Source organism: Zosterops lateralis (assembly GCF_965231275.1).
Source record: "Zosterops lateralis genome assembly, chromosome: 2".
Taxonomy (NCBI): domain Eukaryota; kingdom Metazoa; phylum Chordata; class Aves; order Passeriformes; family Zosteropidae; genus Zosterops; species Zosterops lateralis.
In genome coordinates this window covers 25,607,806-25,624,795 of record NC_139763.1, presented here as the reverse complement: position 1 = coordinate 25,624,795, position 16,990 = coordinate 25,607,806, and the positions used below count along the sequence as shown (strand labels likewise).

The window sequence follows — 16,990 nt, the reverse complement described above, 5'->3', positions numbered from 1 at the left end:
TGTTTTGTTGTTTTTTTTTTTTTTTTTACTTTATATGGTTTACCCATAGTGGAAGCATCTGGAATATTTTTTAAAAGCTTGCCTCAGTTTTTTTTCCTGCCTTTAGTAAACTTCTTAAATTAGATTGAAATAATAAAAATTTCCCCCTAAATAAAGCTGAATTGAAAGTTAACTTCAGTGTTTCTGTACACCAATCCTGTTTGGCCAGATAATGCACTTGTCTCTTGGTTTTGAGCAACAGTTGAATTACACTCACAGCCAACATTTTTGAAAAGAAGCATTTCAGAAGAAAAAAAATACCTAAACTCATGCTTCACAGTGTCCTCTTTATAGCTGCTTTAATTGGACACCAGGACTCTCAGATGGACTGGGCATTTAGAATGGGAGTTCAGACGATGTCAACCCAGAGGGAGAAAAATGGATACCAAAAAAAGTCCTCTTCATGCCAAGATGAGTCAGTTTTGAAGACTGCCTGTGGACATCACTTGATGGAAGAAGAAAAACATGTTACAACAGTGTTGTTTTTAGCACTATAGGTCTGTGAATAAATGCATATGCCAAAATCAGAGCGTTAACTCAAAATATCAGTGTGCATTTTGAGTTTGTTTATAAAACACCTGTCACTACAGAACAATGCAAGTGTCATATGTCAAGAAACTTCAAGATCACCTACTCATCCATATTCAGACTTTCACTGTCTTTTCTCATGGATTTTTTTTCTATTTAGAATAACCTTATATGAAAATGCATCCTTCCTTACATTTGGCTTTCTTCTTTTGCATTGGAGTTAGCATCTTCTGTAGTTTGAAGAAAACAAGGTGTTTTTATTCCCAGCTCCTGGATTTTAGCCTACAAGAAGGCTGAGAGTAAATAATACCATGCTTCATGATTTTAATTTGTTTCTGGTAATAAGAATTACATGAAAACAAGTGAATAAAGTATATTGCAAAAAATTGCTGCTAAGTGAAAAAACTTGAAGAGGACTCAGTCATTTTTCAAATACTTGAATTGCCTTGGAAAGGATGCAAGATATGTGTTTTCTAAACATGGAGTGAATTGACTTTCTGACTACTGCCTTTAGCCCTGGGCAATGTTAAGTAAGGAATTTTTATCCTGTTTGTCAGTTCATGCCATCATGTTCCTGTCTGGAGCAGGTGCCAAAAAAAGGAATAATAATTTCAGAGCTTTTGTTTTAGTGTCCTTTCTTCAGTTTTTCCAACTGTTCCCATAGCTAGACTGACCTTCAGAGTTGTCTTTAGTTTTTGATTTTTTTCTTTTTTACTAGAGAGAGAAGGATTTAAGTTTTTGGAGTCCTGCTCTCTGATTTGACTGTAACTAGGCCAGCCTTTAGAAAATTCTGCACCAAGTCAATGCATACTGTTAAATAAAGGCTGACTAAACATAAAACACATCACTTTTCAAGACTTACTTGGATGTTCTTACGTCTTCCTTCCATCCTTCCACATCTTCCTTGCTGCTGACTTCTTCCTTGATAATGAATTCATTGGAAAAATGCAGTATTTGTAACCTGCTATTTGTCTTGTTTCAGCTAGAAGCCTAGCCTAGAGACAACACTTGAAAAGAAACATAAGCTTGTCTTTGTTTTGTGACAAATATGCTGAACTTAAAGAGTTTTTCTATAAGCCAATGACAACACAAACCCCTAAAAAGCAAAATGTAAAACCTGCTAGAAATTTCCATATTCTTCTTTTAATTCTGAGTAATGCAGTTGCAGAAACAGACCTGTCATATCCGCTGTATCATTAGCAGTAACAAAAGGACAGTTTACCTGAAGATTTAGTTTCAGTGTGTTCTGAGCTTCTTGGAACTTCTAGTATTTCAAGGTGTTCAGGATAAAAGATCAAAGCTGGTACCAAAGGGATTTTTTTACATACTCGAAGAAGTGGAGAATGGGTGAAAAAGATTTTTTTTTTTCAAGACCCATGACAGTTAGATATTCTGTCCATGTTGTCCACTGGTTTACTTTTTTTCCCAGTGTTTTTCTTTCACAGCGCAGGTCTTGAAGTTACTTTCAGTTACAATATCCTTTACCAATCCTTTTCCTTATGTTAGCAGCTAGGGTAAATGAAGTACCTTTCAAGGGACATTTAATAACTGAAATAGCTGTAACTTTATTTGAATATAGTGATTATCTCTGAGTTTTCTGCTTGTTCATTCTTCTTCCATTTTTTTAGCCATGCATTTCATGTCACATGGCTACTACACTTTGTAGCCAAATAAATCACATACCGTTCCTCCTCCTTTTCACTTGATAGTCAGTTTACATATAATTGCAGTTCATAACCGAGGGCTGACAATAGGGATTGCACATAAGAGGTTGATCTCCTCTTTTGTGTGGTTGGGACAGTGAGCCATTTCTATTTTCATCTATAATCTAGTCTGTCTACAGTAATGACACTTAAATTCTTAGCTCCTGGGATAAGCTGAGGCAGACACTTCACTGTCAGACATGGGCAGTCGATTTAGTATTTAGATGTGTTCCAAGTTTCTTGTAATTACAGCTGTAACAGGATGATTCCGCTCTGAGTTTAGATTTACACTTTTAAAGAATGGTCTAGTAGCTGTCCGAGCTTTTTAATGCATTCAAGTACTTCAGGGTTTCTGGAAGGAGTGTATTAGACTGTTTTTCTGTTACAGACTCAGAATCCTTACAGTAATTGACAATATTTCTAAATTATTTTGAAAATACATTAACTATTCTAGTCTGGTAAAAATCCATGATATCTGTTAAGAGCATTTTCTTTTCTATTTTGTTCCTATTTACATTAGCATATTTTTTTGATTACTTGCATTTTGTTATGATAGGCTAATATAGCACAGCTAGCTCTTGCTTCCTTTTGTGTTCTCATGGACAGATTTTTTTCCTCCTAGAGAAAGCTAGAAAAATCAGCTAAAGAAGTAAGTCTTTTATCTTCCTAGCCTGTTACTGAGAAAGTGATGGAAGGCTTCTGCAGAATTTGTCAGCTTTTCCTTTTCTCCTTGCTGTTAATATTGGAATGCAAGCTAGTATAACAGAAACTTGAACATATATGAAAGTCCAAGAATAATCAGGCTTTGATTAACATCATGGACAACTGAGTATAGAAAAGATCCTCAAATTAGTGTTCCCACTGTAAGTGAGCAGAGAGAACTTTACAGCTGTGTTATCTTTCATAGCATTTGTTCAAACAGTTTCTAGAGTCATCTAGAACTTTATAATCTTCTTCGTTATAATCTTCTTACTTCATTGAACTTTTTTTTTCCTTTTCATTACTAACTTGATAGGCTAAATTCAGGTTCATACCTTTAAGAGAGGTGTTTCTAAACTTCAGAAGCAAGAATGTTAAATCCAATAGGCTTGAATCCCTTGAAAATACATGCAGTGCTTCCAGAATATTTCTGTAAAACAAGCACATCTTTGTCTACCTATTAAGAATAATTTTTTCAGGAAGAGGTAGACCTTTAAATAGCAAAGATCATTACATTGAAAATTTTGCAAACTCCTATTTATTTTGTTTCTGGAAAATTTAATTTTTCTTTCCCAGGGTTTGGTTGTGTAACTTTACACACTTTGATCTTAGACATATTGGTTTTGTCATTTTTATCTTTGCATAACTTTATTTTGCTCTTGCTTAGGTTTCTTTTACTGTTCTTTTGGGGCTCACAAATTTAGGAAAGGTATTGGAGAACTGAGCTTTTCTTCTTGAGCAGAACAGATCTGTTAAGATTTCTGTTTCCTATGCTGTAGTTTCATTGTTCTACATCCTTATGCTGCGCAAGTAAATCAGAATTACTAAAGGAGTGTCAAGTGTTGCTTAGCAGCAGCTTCAATGGGTCATCTAGTTCAGCAGGGGAAAGGATTGATGGTAGAATTTCTGATATCATAGGCAGCTCTTAAAATGAGGAGGGAGACCCTTCTCAAGATTCATCAACCTTTAAAACTTTCTCCTGATACTAGCTTTAATTATCCTTTGTTCATATTAATCATGTATTGCCTACACTAATGCACAGAACAGAATATTCTCTTTGCAGCTCTCCTGTAAGTATTCAAAACTGATACCACCTTGAAGTTTCATTTCTTTTGACTAACTAGGTTTTTCAGTATTCTGAAGTCTTACTTTCTAGAGCACTCTTGCCTGCTGTTCAATGGATTTTCTCTAGTAGTCGAAGTAAATAATGACTTAGAATAGTGTAGTATGGAATTAAGTTAACTCTGGTTTAGGTTATGGGTTTTGTGATTCTGTTGTATTTTGGCTTATCCATTTATGGAAAAAGTCTTGCTATAATAGTCAGTTTCTAAAGGTTTTCTTGTAGCGAATAAGTTACAGTGATGGAAACAAATCTGGGCCTTGGTCTTTAAATTCTTCTCATGAGCTGGAGTTTCAAGACAATCGGGTGGTCTGTTAATCTTCTGAATTCTTATTCTGTTAGCTGGTCTGTTTCTGGATTTTTAAGTAATGGACTTGTTTAAATGACTGAAGCCAAGAAACAAAAATTCCATTTTTCTGACTAGTTACATCTGTCTGGAAAAATATTAGGAAAGATTAATTGTCATCTTTTACATCATTATCTAGTTTTGTCATTCCTGGCCTTCTTGTCTCTGCTTTTGTGCTCTTCCTGATGAAGTTAGCCTAAATTGCTAAGCACAAGACATCCTGCGTGTTTGTGTAAATGCATGTGATACAGCACTTTTTCAAATTAGACCTCTACATCTCTACATATCCTTCCTGATTTCATTCCTAACCTCCTTGATGCATTAGAATATGCAAAATCTACTGCCATTCTCTTGTGCACAGAAAAGTTTTGGTTGAAATTACCAAAGCAAGTCCCAGTACTTATGATGTCACACACTTTGAAATGAGAAACAAACCAGAAACGAAAGTATAAGCAAAGCATAACTAAATATAGCATCTTTCTCTGTCTATCTTTTACTATATATGTATATATTTTGTTGTCAGGAAAAATAGTGATGTTGTTGTTACTTTAGAAACCAGAATGCCATGGACAATTGCCAAGTCATGTTAAGTTTGTTTTGAGTATTTCATCTTTTGCTCAAGTTAAAGCAATAGATTGCAGAATAAACTGCAGAAGATGGTAAAATTCAACACTTCAATTAGTCTGAAGTTTATGTAAAGATCAGCTACTTCAGACTGTTTTAGAATAAAGCATTTTGAGAAGTTTAAATAGGAAGATGGTTTAAGGCACATAGTATATTGATTTTATTTAAAAGTGTATTGTCTCCCAAATTTTGCTTAGAAGTGAGATATATGTGCAAACAGTTAAGATAGTTATTAAACTAAGATTGATAACTAATTTCTTAATGGAAAATTTGCTAAGTGTATGTTTTCTCTCATCACCAGCAGATAGATAGTCAGTAAGGGCAGCAGCAGCAGCCAGCTAGCCTGATGAATGAGTGTAATCCAGTTTCTTTGTATTGTACAGCTTGAGAAATGCCAGTGGCCTGACAGCAGCAGACCTTGCACATACCCAGGGCTTCCAAGAATGTGCCCAGTTTCTCTTGAACCTCCAGAACTGTCACCTGAATCGTTTCTATAGCAATGGCACCTTAAATGGGGTTCATCAGAATGCAGGTCCCAATCCATTCAGTGGTGGGACAAGTCGAAAGAGATCCTTTGAAGATACCGAGTCTGCTGGAGTAAAGAAGGCTAGAACAGAAGGTGAGACCCCAGAGGTAAAAGGGATTGGTTGATACTCTTGCTGAGAAAGGAAAATAAACATTTTAAAGTCTTTTGGAGTGGATGTTGAGTATTATTGACAAACTCACATATCTAAATTACATGTTAATATAAGGAGCAGATTAATACAATTACTCCATTCTGCAAGATCCCAGTTCTCCCTGTCATCATCTTGGCATGTTCAGAAATTTCTATTTCCAAGAGTGCTAAAGCTGCATGATGCTGAGAGTAATTATGCAGAGGGGTAGGAGCTGAAATTAGCTTCTACTCCTTCCTCAGTTTCTTCAGCTTCGCGAGGGCCAAGTAGTGTAACATTGTTTCACAGAGATGCCTGGATGTTCTGATGGTAATTTTCCATTCAGGGGTTAATTCACAGTTCAGAAACTGCTATGTAAGGTGGATAGAAGAAATTGAATGCCGAAGAGTTTCCCAAATCAAGAGGGGTTATGTCTGTAAATTAGCATACCCTAAGTTTTTAGGATTATTTTCCAAGGGGAACTGCTGTCTTACACAAGGATGTGAGACCAGAATGAACCTTAAAGTTTCCTATCCAGCCTTGTATGTTGAGAGTACTGCTGCTTTGCCAGCAGTGATGGAATAGTACAACCTAAAGATACTTTTTGTAAGCTCTGTGTAGAAATCTTTTTTTAGAAATATTATTTAGAAATACCGTGAGTAACATGGTTGAGGAGAATTATCTTCTTCCTTTTTATTGGTCATCCCACTAAATTGCTACTAAAACCAAGGGATTAGTTCTGCACTCAAACCTCCTTTTTCCGGATGATGCTAAAGGATGCTTTTCTTCAGCAACAGGAAAGAGGCTTCATAGGTCTTCATTGACACTTCATTCCATTGAAGTTGATGTGCTAACATAAGGGACTTTCAGTGAGCTGAATAGGATGGGCTTAAACAGTGCTTAATTCCACATAGCAAGGGAGAAATTGATACCTAAACCATGTTTCTAAATATGACATAGGCAACATAAATCACATCAATATCAACACTACTATTTGTTCACTACTTGGTATCTAAACACCACCTCACCTATACCAGGATCAGAGACTTTAACTGGGTACTCCATTGCCAGTCATAAACAGGATATGTTGCTTCATGTAGCTGGTCTAAATTGTAAATTTCATTATAGAGAAGGGTCCCTGTGCAATTAAATGCAAGACTTCAGGAATAAATTTTTCCTAAGTAGCTACATAGAATAAGAAAACTTGCCCAGTACGCAAGTGTCCGTAACAGCTGCAGAAAGGTGTTTTCAGTCCATTGATCTGCTACCAGGAGGCACTGCATTATCTTGCATTTTGAAGAGCTGCTCCATCTCTAAGCAGCTGTCTTTCAGAATGTGCTCCAAGCTAGTCAGTAGGTAGTATTTCCACACAATCTGGGGGAGTGGTGCCATATCTGCATTACCCTTCACTGTACAGAGTTGGTCCAGTTTGTCCTAAGTTAGATTGAGCAAAAAAACAGACAGTGCTTGAAGTGACTGAGTAGTGCTCCTGAGCAATTACAGAAATGTAAAAGCAATTGGAGTAGGTAATTTTTTAAGTTGGTAACAGTATGACTTTTTAAGACCTTCACAAACATGCAAAAGCTCTGCTGCTTTTGCGTGAAGTTTTTTGGAGTAACTAAGAGATTCATCTCATCTGTGGAAGCTGCAGTTTCTAGTCTGACATGTTTGCCCTTAAAGACATCAGCATCAGTAGTAACTATTGCATTGATGTAAAAAGTCTCTTACACTGGGAATGAGTCACTGTTCCTGAGGTGTTTTGGTAAACAGAGCTGAGTAATGAGTTACCAGTACATCTTTGTGGTTAGGTGGCCTTTTCACAGAACAAGCCAAATTTTCTGTTAATTTTAAATCCTTACTAAAACCACACTAGTCTGTTGTCCTTTAAAGACTATTTATACAGGAATTCCAGATGTTCAGAGAGTGAAGCCAACCTGTATTTGCAGGGAAAAGTCAGGTTTTGGTGGCCATACCCCAAATCAGAACAGTCACTGCTTTGAAACTACTTGCTGCAACAACATATGTCCCTTACAAGAACCTGTAAGCACTAGAGTTGAGAGAAGATAAATTGCTGCTCGCACTGGTCACCGCCACAATAAATGTTTAAAGTGTGCTTTGGCCTGGAATAACTAAACGGGGCAGTGGAATCGGCTTTACTTGTTTTTTTTTATATGTACACAGGTGTATCTGCTAACAGGTGCATAGTATTAAAAAAAGCTTTAAACCTCAAAATTAGGCAACACTGATACACGATACACTGTGATAGAAAATAATAACTCAAGTATAATTAACAGAAGTAAATTGGTGACCACTTTCAGAATATATGCCAAATGTTTTTAATTTTGACTTAGAAACATAAACCAGATTTTATGTCCATTTTTCTGAAATCAGGTCCAGAAATTTCATCCTCCTTCAAGGGAAGGTGAGCAGAGGATGGTTCACATGTTCAAAGATGATGACGCATACTGGGCCAGCTGGTCACACAGCTGTATTTGTGTCAGTTGTAATCCTGGCCCCTCTAGTCCAGCCCTCAGCAGGTTGACTTGTGCTCTGACGTGTGCTGCTTCCAACCAGTGCCTCAGTGTCACGAGCCTCAGCACTTTGGGTGCTTTGGGTGGTTTTTTTGAGGTGTGATGGAGAGCATTCCTGGAACTGGACCCTGAAACTGGCCAACATGAAAGTGCACTTACATACTCTTCTAGATAACTAAAGAAGAAAGTCTTTTCCTTCCTGATTTAGGGTAGTTTGAAGCCTGCTGATCCAGGGGCCCTGACATCATTTAAGCCCTTGGTGAGGACTTAAAGTTCTTTAAAAATTAGTAGTTTATGAAAATTTTGGTTGTGCCCAAGGTAATGGGAGCTGAATTGCAGTCTGCCAAAACAGGCATTTATAACGTAATACTAAGGATGTGTGCAGTGCGTGTACAATGTCAGTGTGAGAGCAGGGCAGGGCCTGCTGGGGTAGTAGTGGAGCAGTGCCCTGGGTAGGTACAGGAAGTAGTAGTGAAGTATGAGTAATTTGAATTTCTCTTCATTCAACTTTTTGTACATCAGAGTAGTAACTAATATGTAGGTGCAAAATCTAATAGGTACCCTGGAAATTCTCTGTTTTGCTTTAATAATAAAAGTACTTATCTTTTTGTTGGCTGAGTTTTCAAGTGGGCAATAATGACTAAATACAACTTTCTTTGTCAGCTTACAGCTTTGACGGCTTAATACCAATGATGAATGGAGGAGCTGAGGATGATGCTGACAATATGCACGTTGATAGAGAGTTTGCTGTTGTATCAGGTGGGAGTGGACAGTTTCCTGTTAACTACAACAACATTCAAATGGTTGAAGACACCAAACAACAGGAGAGTACTTCTGTTGGACCAAAAGAAATTGAAATATACACTGTTTCTGCAATGCAAACTCCTTGTCGTTGCAAGAATCAATATGCATTTTATTTTTAATTTAAGTATAAAACTTAGTCCTTTATTTTTGCACATTGTTGTCTGGAGTCTTGAAAACTATTGTATTGCTGTAACACCCATTATATTGGGGGTTTAGTAGGTATCGAAAATTAGCTGTTTCATGCAATGTATTGTAATGGTGAAAGAGAAGGTTTATTAGTAATTTCTTAATATTTCAGGTAAACAGAAGTCCACAATGGCTGTTTTACTTTTAACCTGAGGCTTGTATTACATTGTGCCTTGCTTCTAGTTGCTATAATTTTGAGTTAAAGGAAATTCAGAAATAAGTTAAATTATTTGTTTAATTTTGATTGAGTAGATAGTAAGAAGACTTGATAGGGAAACATAGCCTAGCTCTGAAGATAACATGTTGTGACAAAACTATATTCAAAATAGTACAATAAATACTATAGAGAATAGTCTAGACATACACCCTGTGTTCAGAACTTGCTCAGACAGAATGACATAAGTGCAGGATCCTGCTGTGAGGTTTTCATGTAAATAGAAGACCAGACATCATAGTTTCAATCTACTATTTGGAACTAGTGTACCTGGGCAAACAGATCTTGTGTTTTGTACCAGTTGTCATGAAACAGTCAAAATGTTACTAGGATTGGTCAATATTAATGCTTTAGATTTTTTAAGGGCTGCTTAATCAAGATGCTTTTGGTAGCAGGATGTGTATAGAGTTTGATTAAAACTGCCTTGGGTCAGCCTTTTTTGCACTTTGTAGGTTAAGGTGCGGAGTTACTACAATAGTGCATTATTACATTCAGAAATTAATTTCCTATTTATTTTTTTTTTCTGCCAAAAATATGTTTATGCTTTGTACCATAGATCCAGTTCAACAAAGGGAATGATAAATAATAGATATTTTAATATATTATGAATAAGTATATATACATATATACAGTCAATAGTTTAAAAGTAGATTATGATATTTTCCAGTGATAATTACTAAGTGTTCTTATTTATGGAAAAATTATTTTCTTTCATAAATATACTCTATTACTGTACTACTATAAGTGCTCATTTTTAACCAATAATAACATTCTATAATTATCACTAGAACTATTCATCACCTACTTTTGCATATTAAATAATAGAAGTGCCAGATTTATTAAGTTTGATTTGGCAAAACGAGCCTATAATGGTTTATTTTTAAACAGTTAAAATTTTGCACTTTTCAGTTAATAAACACTATATGAAACTCCTTCTGTGCGTTTTCATCACTGAAGTATTAACTTTGATGTCTTGATGGGTTTGTGGGGTTTTTTTTTCCACTTTTAATGAGAATTCATGGTTAGTGAGTTTGGCTGATGTGGTTATTTTAACTGATGTAGGGACTAAATGGGAAACTGGGAAACTCCAGTTAGTACCTCCAGGGAGTTACAAATTGGACACATTTCTTGTGTAACATACTGGTGTCTGTGAAGTATCAGTGTTGTAATTCATACTTCAAATAATTGCTGTGCAAAAAACAGAGAGAACCAAAACTCCAGATTTTTCTTGTCAGACAGTGGTACTCATTATGTGTCACTTAAATGGGAACCCAGTGTTTTACAAATGTGGGAAGTTGCCAACAGACTAAATTAACTGAATTAATTTGCATACACGCAGTAAATGCAATCCTGTTTTGCACATGAGTTTATGCGTTCATGGAGACATAAACATATGTGCATGTATCCAAGGATAATCGCAGAATGTAAAATCTTTAAATGTCACCACGTAACTCTGTAGTTGCTATGTTTGCCTTGCTCATCTTTACCAATATAGACAAAAATTATATTTTGAAGGCAGAATATATCATGCATTTTTTGTGCTAGTACTTCTGAGTACCACTGCAAAAACATGCATTTCAGACAAACTGATGGAATCTGTTCGTGGAAATCAAAACCTGTTTTACTAATTACTAACTTCAAAGGGGAAATTGCTTCAAAACAGTTGTCAGTGATTTTTGCATGCACGCTTTTAGAATTTTGTTTCCTACTACCATTTTTTAGTCTTCTGTGCACTCTGCTGTTGCTATTGTGTGGTATTCTGCGTGTGGATTGTACACATGCTATTATAAATGTAGCATTAAATATAAACCTGCCCAGTATGTTATCTAGCAAGCTGCTAGGTACATTGAAGTACTTTCTGAATAAAGGAACTTCAAAACATTTTATATTAGCACCCCAACATAACATTTCTTTATTTGACTTACTTCAGTGCTTATTGTACTGTGAGAGTTACAACTAAAAAGAAAAAAAAAGCCACAGTTAAATTACAGCTGAAAAATGGGAAAAAAACCACCCTTCACCCTCTCACAGATACTCAGTTCTTGTATGTACATGATCTTCTATCCCAAGATGGCATTACTGTTAGGGTGGAAAGATCACTTTAATTCCACCCTTGAAAACACTGCCCAGAATGTTGTCTGCTGCACTTATTTCATACAGTGAAATGCAAAAAAAAAAAAAAAAAATCTGAGAAGTTCCCATTGTCTTTGCAAAGATTAATATAGACATATTTTCAAAACAAATGTGTATAGATAGTCGCATTTTCAACATAAGAATCCATGCCACAAACTTACTGGTCAGATCTCATTACTTGGAACTACCTACATTGTTATAAAGAAAGGATAGATTTATTTTCAAAGCTGTGTATGGAAGCATTTTTAAGTAAGTGAAGTATAGTGGAGACATTTTGTTGTATTTCGATTTATTCTTAATTGTTGGTGACAGGTGTATTTCTTAATGCAGATATGAATAGCAGTAGCTCCATATTGAATGCACTGACAAATGGATGTGCCATCAATGGACATTTGGATTTCACCGCCGCACAACAGCTCGGTGGGATGGATGCCAGGCGTGAGGAGTGCTTAGCATTAACACCTAACGGAGTCATTCCCGGAGTCACTTCTCCCAGTAGGCATCGAGTTCACACCAGTAACGGCACCGAGGAACCGGAAAAAGCCATGAGTAATTCCACCGATATGTGTGGATCTCTCCACCTGAATGGAAGCCCGAGTAGCTGTGTTTCTAACCGGCCCTCGTGGGTGGAAGACCCTGGAGACACTTTGCACTATGGACACTATCATGGTTTTGGGGATACTGCTGAGAGCATCCCTGAACTCAGTAGCGTTGTTGAGCATTCCAATTCTGTCAAGGTCGAACAGAGATACGACAATACTGTCCTAGGCACGATGTATTTGTACCACGGTTCCTAGATGGATGACATTTATATCAAATGCATATTGAAATTGCTACCAAATGAAACTGGGGGGACAGAACCCTCACATAGCATTAAATTTGAAGGTCGCAACTTGTTGCTATTTTTACAATTTGTTTATATGAAAGGTAAACCTTTGATTTGACGGCCTTATACAATAGTTGTAGTTTGTTGCATGTATGGGGCTTATTTAGTGATAAAATAGGTGCTGTCATGATGGAATGTTAATTGTTTTAATTTTTTTATTATGGAATGTTCTGGTTTTGTATTTTTTTCTAAGCTTGTTAACACTATCTTTCCCTTTTTAGAGCTGTTTTCCCTTTTATTAAAACAATGTTTAACTGAATTTTGTGAAGAAAATGTTACGTATGTGCATCACCTAGAGGTAAAGATTTTTCTTTTCCGTATCTTCTGCTGAAGCTATGGTAGCAATATCAATGCCAGCTCTCACTATGCAAGGTTGAAAGTGGCAGTCTTCTGGAGCTTCTCTGACTTTATAGTTTGTACATTTGTTTGGTATAATTAGATGTTCATCTTTAAATTTTTCCAGCAAGTTGTTTAAAAATGCGGAGACAAAATTGGAAGAAGTTTCACTTTCTGTAGCGTAGAAGTGCTTTTTGTTGTTGTTGGGCTCTTTGCATTACAGAGTGGGAAAGTGGGCTGCCTTTGTTCGGTCGCAGTTGGGTGTGCCTCAGGTTAGCTCCGTGGTGGGTTTCTTTGGCTTCTCTCCTTTGTATGTGTGCTTGATGTTTTACCATAGCTCACAGATTGGAGGCATGTTGGCACTGTTCTGCTTTGTACACAGTTTAAAAATTGCTGTTACTCGTTATAGAATTTGCCAAGTCAAAATATTTGAGTTTGACTGTCTTGGATATACATTTATTGTCTTTTTTTTAACATATGCTTTGAAAATGTAACGTGTACTCTTTGGGTCATGCTCACGGAAAATACATTGTATTTAATGCTTAATACACAAATCAGAATTCATATAAGTGCACTATATGAGCACTAATGCTATAAGTTGCTGCTTGTGTTAAAAGTGAAGAGTGGGGAAGAATATGGTAAATGAGATAAGCCCTCTGAATTGTGTTGATTTTTTTGTTCTTGTTTTGTTTAAAAAGGGACCTTTACAAATTGGATTTTAAAAAGAAATAAAGAAATGTATTACATCATATCTGAATATTTTGTTTAGATGTTATTATTTTTGCGGCAAGTTGAGAAAACATGAAATAGTTTATAAGTCACAGTTCTCATAATCTTTCTCAGTGCTGCTGTGGAATTTCTTTTTGTCAGTATATGAAAGCAGATGGAACACCCCAACAAGTTGTCTTTGATTGAATTACAGAAACACAAACTGGATATTTGGTGTATGACAAGTCGCATCAGCCTTCAGCTTAAAAAATACTGGGTTAAAATATTGCCTGTCTGTAAATTAAAAAAAAACCAAAACCTTATCCGCTCATTCAAACATTTTTAAGCAAAATGCTACTCATTGCAGAAGTCAGTGTTTGAAATGGCCTTTACACACTACATACATAGCTCGCTAGGCACGAGATAGATGCTCACACTGAATTCAGATTGAGGGTAGGACTGAGGAAAATTGATCAGTTCTTTTGCAGACCAGCAAAACTCCTCTGCGCCTTTTGGAGACAAAAAAACAAAAGGACCATTAGTGAAAGCTGAGTATCACCTGAGATGAGCTGCTCTGGCATGCACATGAACCGCTTGCTTGTGCTTGGGACAACTGCACCTGGGCCCCGTTTCAGATGGTGGTGTAGTGCCCAGAGGAGCACCTGCCATTGCCATTGTACTGACTGGGGACAGTGACTCACTTGGTGTAGCATTTGGGTTTGGGGATCTTCTTAGTATTTGCCAAGTTTGTTCCACATGCTTTCTTGTACTTCAAATAAATCAAGGTAGCTCATAATAAGCACTGCAATCTTACCTTCATGGCTGTAAACTGATCCCTAGAGAACTTGCTTTGGGTACAACTAAGTTGGCATATGAGGGTGTAATGTTAAGTACATAATTTTAGCATGATAAGATTTATACTCTTCGTAAGGTGAGATTTTTAAAATCTCTGTACATTTGGTTTTCATTCAAGTTGCTCTTCACACATTTTCACCTAAAAATACCTTGGAAGACATTGTACTTCAAATTCGAAGGGAGGACTTAGAGCTTTATTTTTAAAAGCACTTCTGTGCCTGTGTGCTCAGCCACTTGTCGATAGACAGATTTCAAGGTCTGTATCTGTTGTCAGGCCCCATTGAAGCCAATTGTTAAAATAGGATTCCATGGAGAACATCAGTGAGGGCCAGATGATGTAGGTGCACTGTGTGTCTTGGTCTATAGTTAATGTTGCAAAGGTAGAACTCTGTGAGAGTATGACTCAGGCAAGAGCTGAGGTGTATCGATTTTAAAACATCAAACAAGGATAAGCATTAGAAGATGGAAGTTTTGCAGGTACTCTGAGACAATATATTTTCTTACTGCAAAGGCCATTAAAGTCTTGCTTTTAAATTATCCCATAAATTTTCAATAAAACATGAAATAGGGAATCACAGAATCCCAGCGTGGTTGAGGTTGGTGAATACACACCCAAGTGGAAGCTGCTGTTGTGAAGCCCATACCACACACAAATGAAAAAAAAAAAAAATTTCTCATGCTTACTTTGAATGTTCTGGTTTTCAGTTTGTCTTGTAATTTGAGATACTTAAGAGCAATAACTTATAAAAGTAATGAACTCAGCAGATCCAGCTGCACTTCTGTGCTGAACTGGTAAGTAAAGAATTGTCACACACAGAATGAGTTCTGCCAGGTGCAGCTGTGTCTTTCCATATCACAGAATCATAGGATGGCCTGGGTTAGAAGCAACCTTAAAAATCCTCTACTTCCAAACCTCCTGCAGTGGGCAGATACATGTAACTATTGGTGATGCAGACGCCTTGTTTTTAAATATCTTGCTGTTAAAATACAGAAGACTTCCCTGGGGTTTCTGTGCTAGAACAGCTGAGATAGTCTTGAGAAGCCTGTCAGAGTTCACAAACTCTCCTCAGGCCTGAGTTACCAAGTCTCAGATTTTGCTGACAGCAGTGCTGAGCTATTTGAATGAAGCTGTGCTTTGCAATTCCTGAAGAGACTGCTGCTGGGTTTTAAACACCTGGAGTTAGTGTCACAAGTTTTTGCCTGGCAAGGGCAGTAGTATTGTAGGACTGTTCATACTTGGGCCTTTTGTCCAAGTCTTGAATTTTCAAGACTTGCATCAAGCAAACTTTTTTTTTTTTAGGCGTTGCTTTGTCTTACCTTAGTTCTGGAAATGGCTGTACAAAAGCAAAGTTTTCTTTCCATCTGCCAGATGTACCTTGATAACACCACTGCGAATGTCATACGGAATTCACTAACTGGTTATTCTCACCATCTTCCTCATAATTTTTTTGACTTTCAATTCTCTGTGAAATTTCAGTTTATTTCTTTCTGGCTGATGCAGATGGTTCTGCCCTAATTCCTCCTAAATGTAGCTCCTTTCCTATTTTGTTTTTCAAAACCATTTGCAGAGTTTTGGCAAAAATACAAGTCAGTACAGATTCAGGCAGTATTATGATACAGAATATTTCTGACTAAGTAGTTAAAATTAGCGACATTGGAAGAGGGAAAAGGCAAGTGTTACACTACTTCTTACGTAGTTACAGTCCTTAATATTTTTAACAACCCCCTGATTCCAAATAAAATCTAGTCTAAACTTCTAACAGTGATGAAGGAAGACTTTGAGATATGTATTAGAATGAGATGCTGCTTGGCTTCAAGAGCAGGTGCAAATACTTTCACACCCTGTGAACTTTTCTGTTTGCTGGTCTTGCTTTTTACTGATCAAATCCTGATCCTTGCTCTGGCTCTCACTGGGTAAGCTAGCAGAAGACTCTGTAATACAGTGTATTTTACTGTGTTTACTATGTTATCCTCCTCCTGCAGTCTGAAATTGAACCTCACCTTCCTCTCGATATCCAAGTTATAAATCACTCCGGAGCTTCCACCATTCTGATGATGGATGTAATACATCCAAAAGAGCTGGCTCACAATACATGGAATTCAGTCCTGAGCAGGTAACACACCAAGATGGAAAAGGATTCCTTGCTGTCCCACACACTAGAGCCAACCTACAGTACAGCCATTGCCAGTCACAAACTTTCTGAACTACAGCCTTGCACACATCACCTATTTTGTGTACTGCCACTTTCTCCCAGTCAGTGGAAAACTACCTTCCCCCAGCACAGAACTGCCCAGTTTATTTTATGTTTCCATGCTGACACAGCCAGTGCAGTGCATCCTTTATGTCTCCTGATCTGGGAATATGGGGCAGCAGCAGCAGGGGGTAAGGCAGCTGGACCACTCCTCCCTTGCTGGTTCCATTACATGACACACACTGCACCTTCCCACCCACATATTCAAATCCTGATGTATTTTTTCCAGACTGGTTAGTAACCTGGTGAAAGTCTTTTTAATTGTGTTTTTAGGGGCCTTGGTGACAAAGAAACCCACACCTTTTCTGGCACTCTAATAAGTGACTTTTTGGGTTTGGGGTGTTTTGTGGTGGTTTGTTGTTGTTATTTGTCC

The 16,990-nt window shown here is 37.0% G+C and overlaps 1 protein-coding gene across 2 annotated transcripts in view; it reads left to right on the top strand.

The window, feature by feature from the left end:
• Positions 1–13,575, top strand: part of ANKRD10 (ankyrin repeat domain 10) — a 36,615-nt gene extending 23,040 nt beyond the window's left edge. The window contains exons 4-6 of one of the 2 annotated variants that reach the window (XM_083883057.1): positions 5,443–5,678; positions 8,907–9,002; positions 11,893–13,575. In XM_083883057.1, the coding sequence (XP_083739183.1) occupies positions 5,443–5,678; positions 8,907–9,002; positions 11,893–12,377 (817 nt within the window). In that variant the 3' untranslated portion in view covers positions 12,378–13,575. The remainder of the gene's footprint in view (positions 1–5,442; positions 5,679–8,906; positions 9,003–11,892) is intronic. The other variant, XM_083883058.1, reaches the window with a different exon arrangement.
• The last annotated feature ends 3,415 nt before the right edge of the window (positions 13,576–16,990 follow it).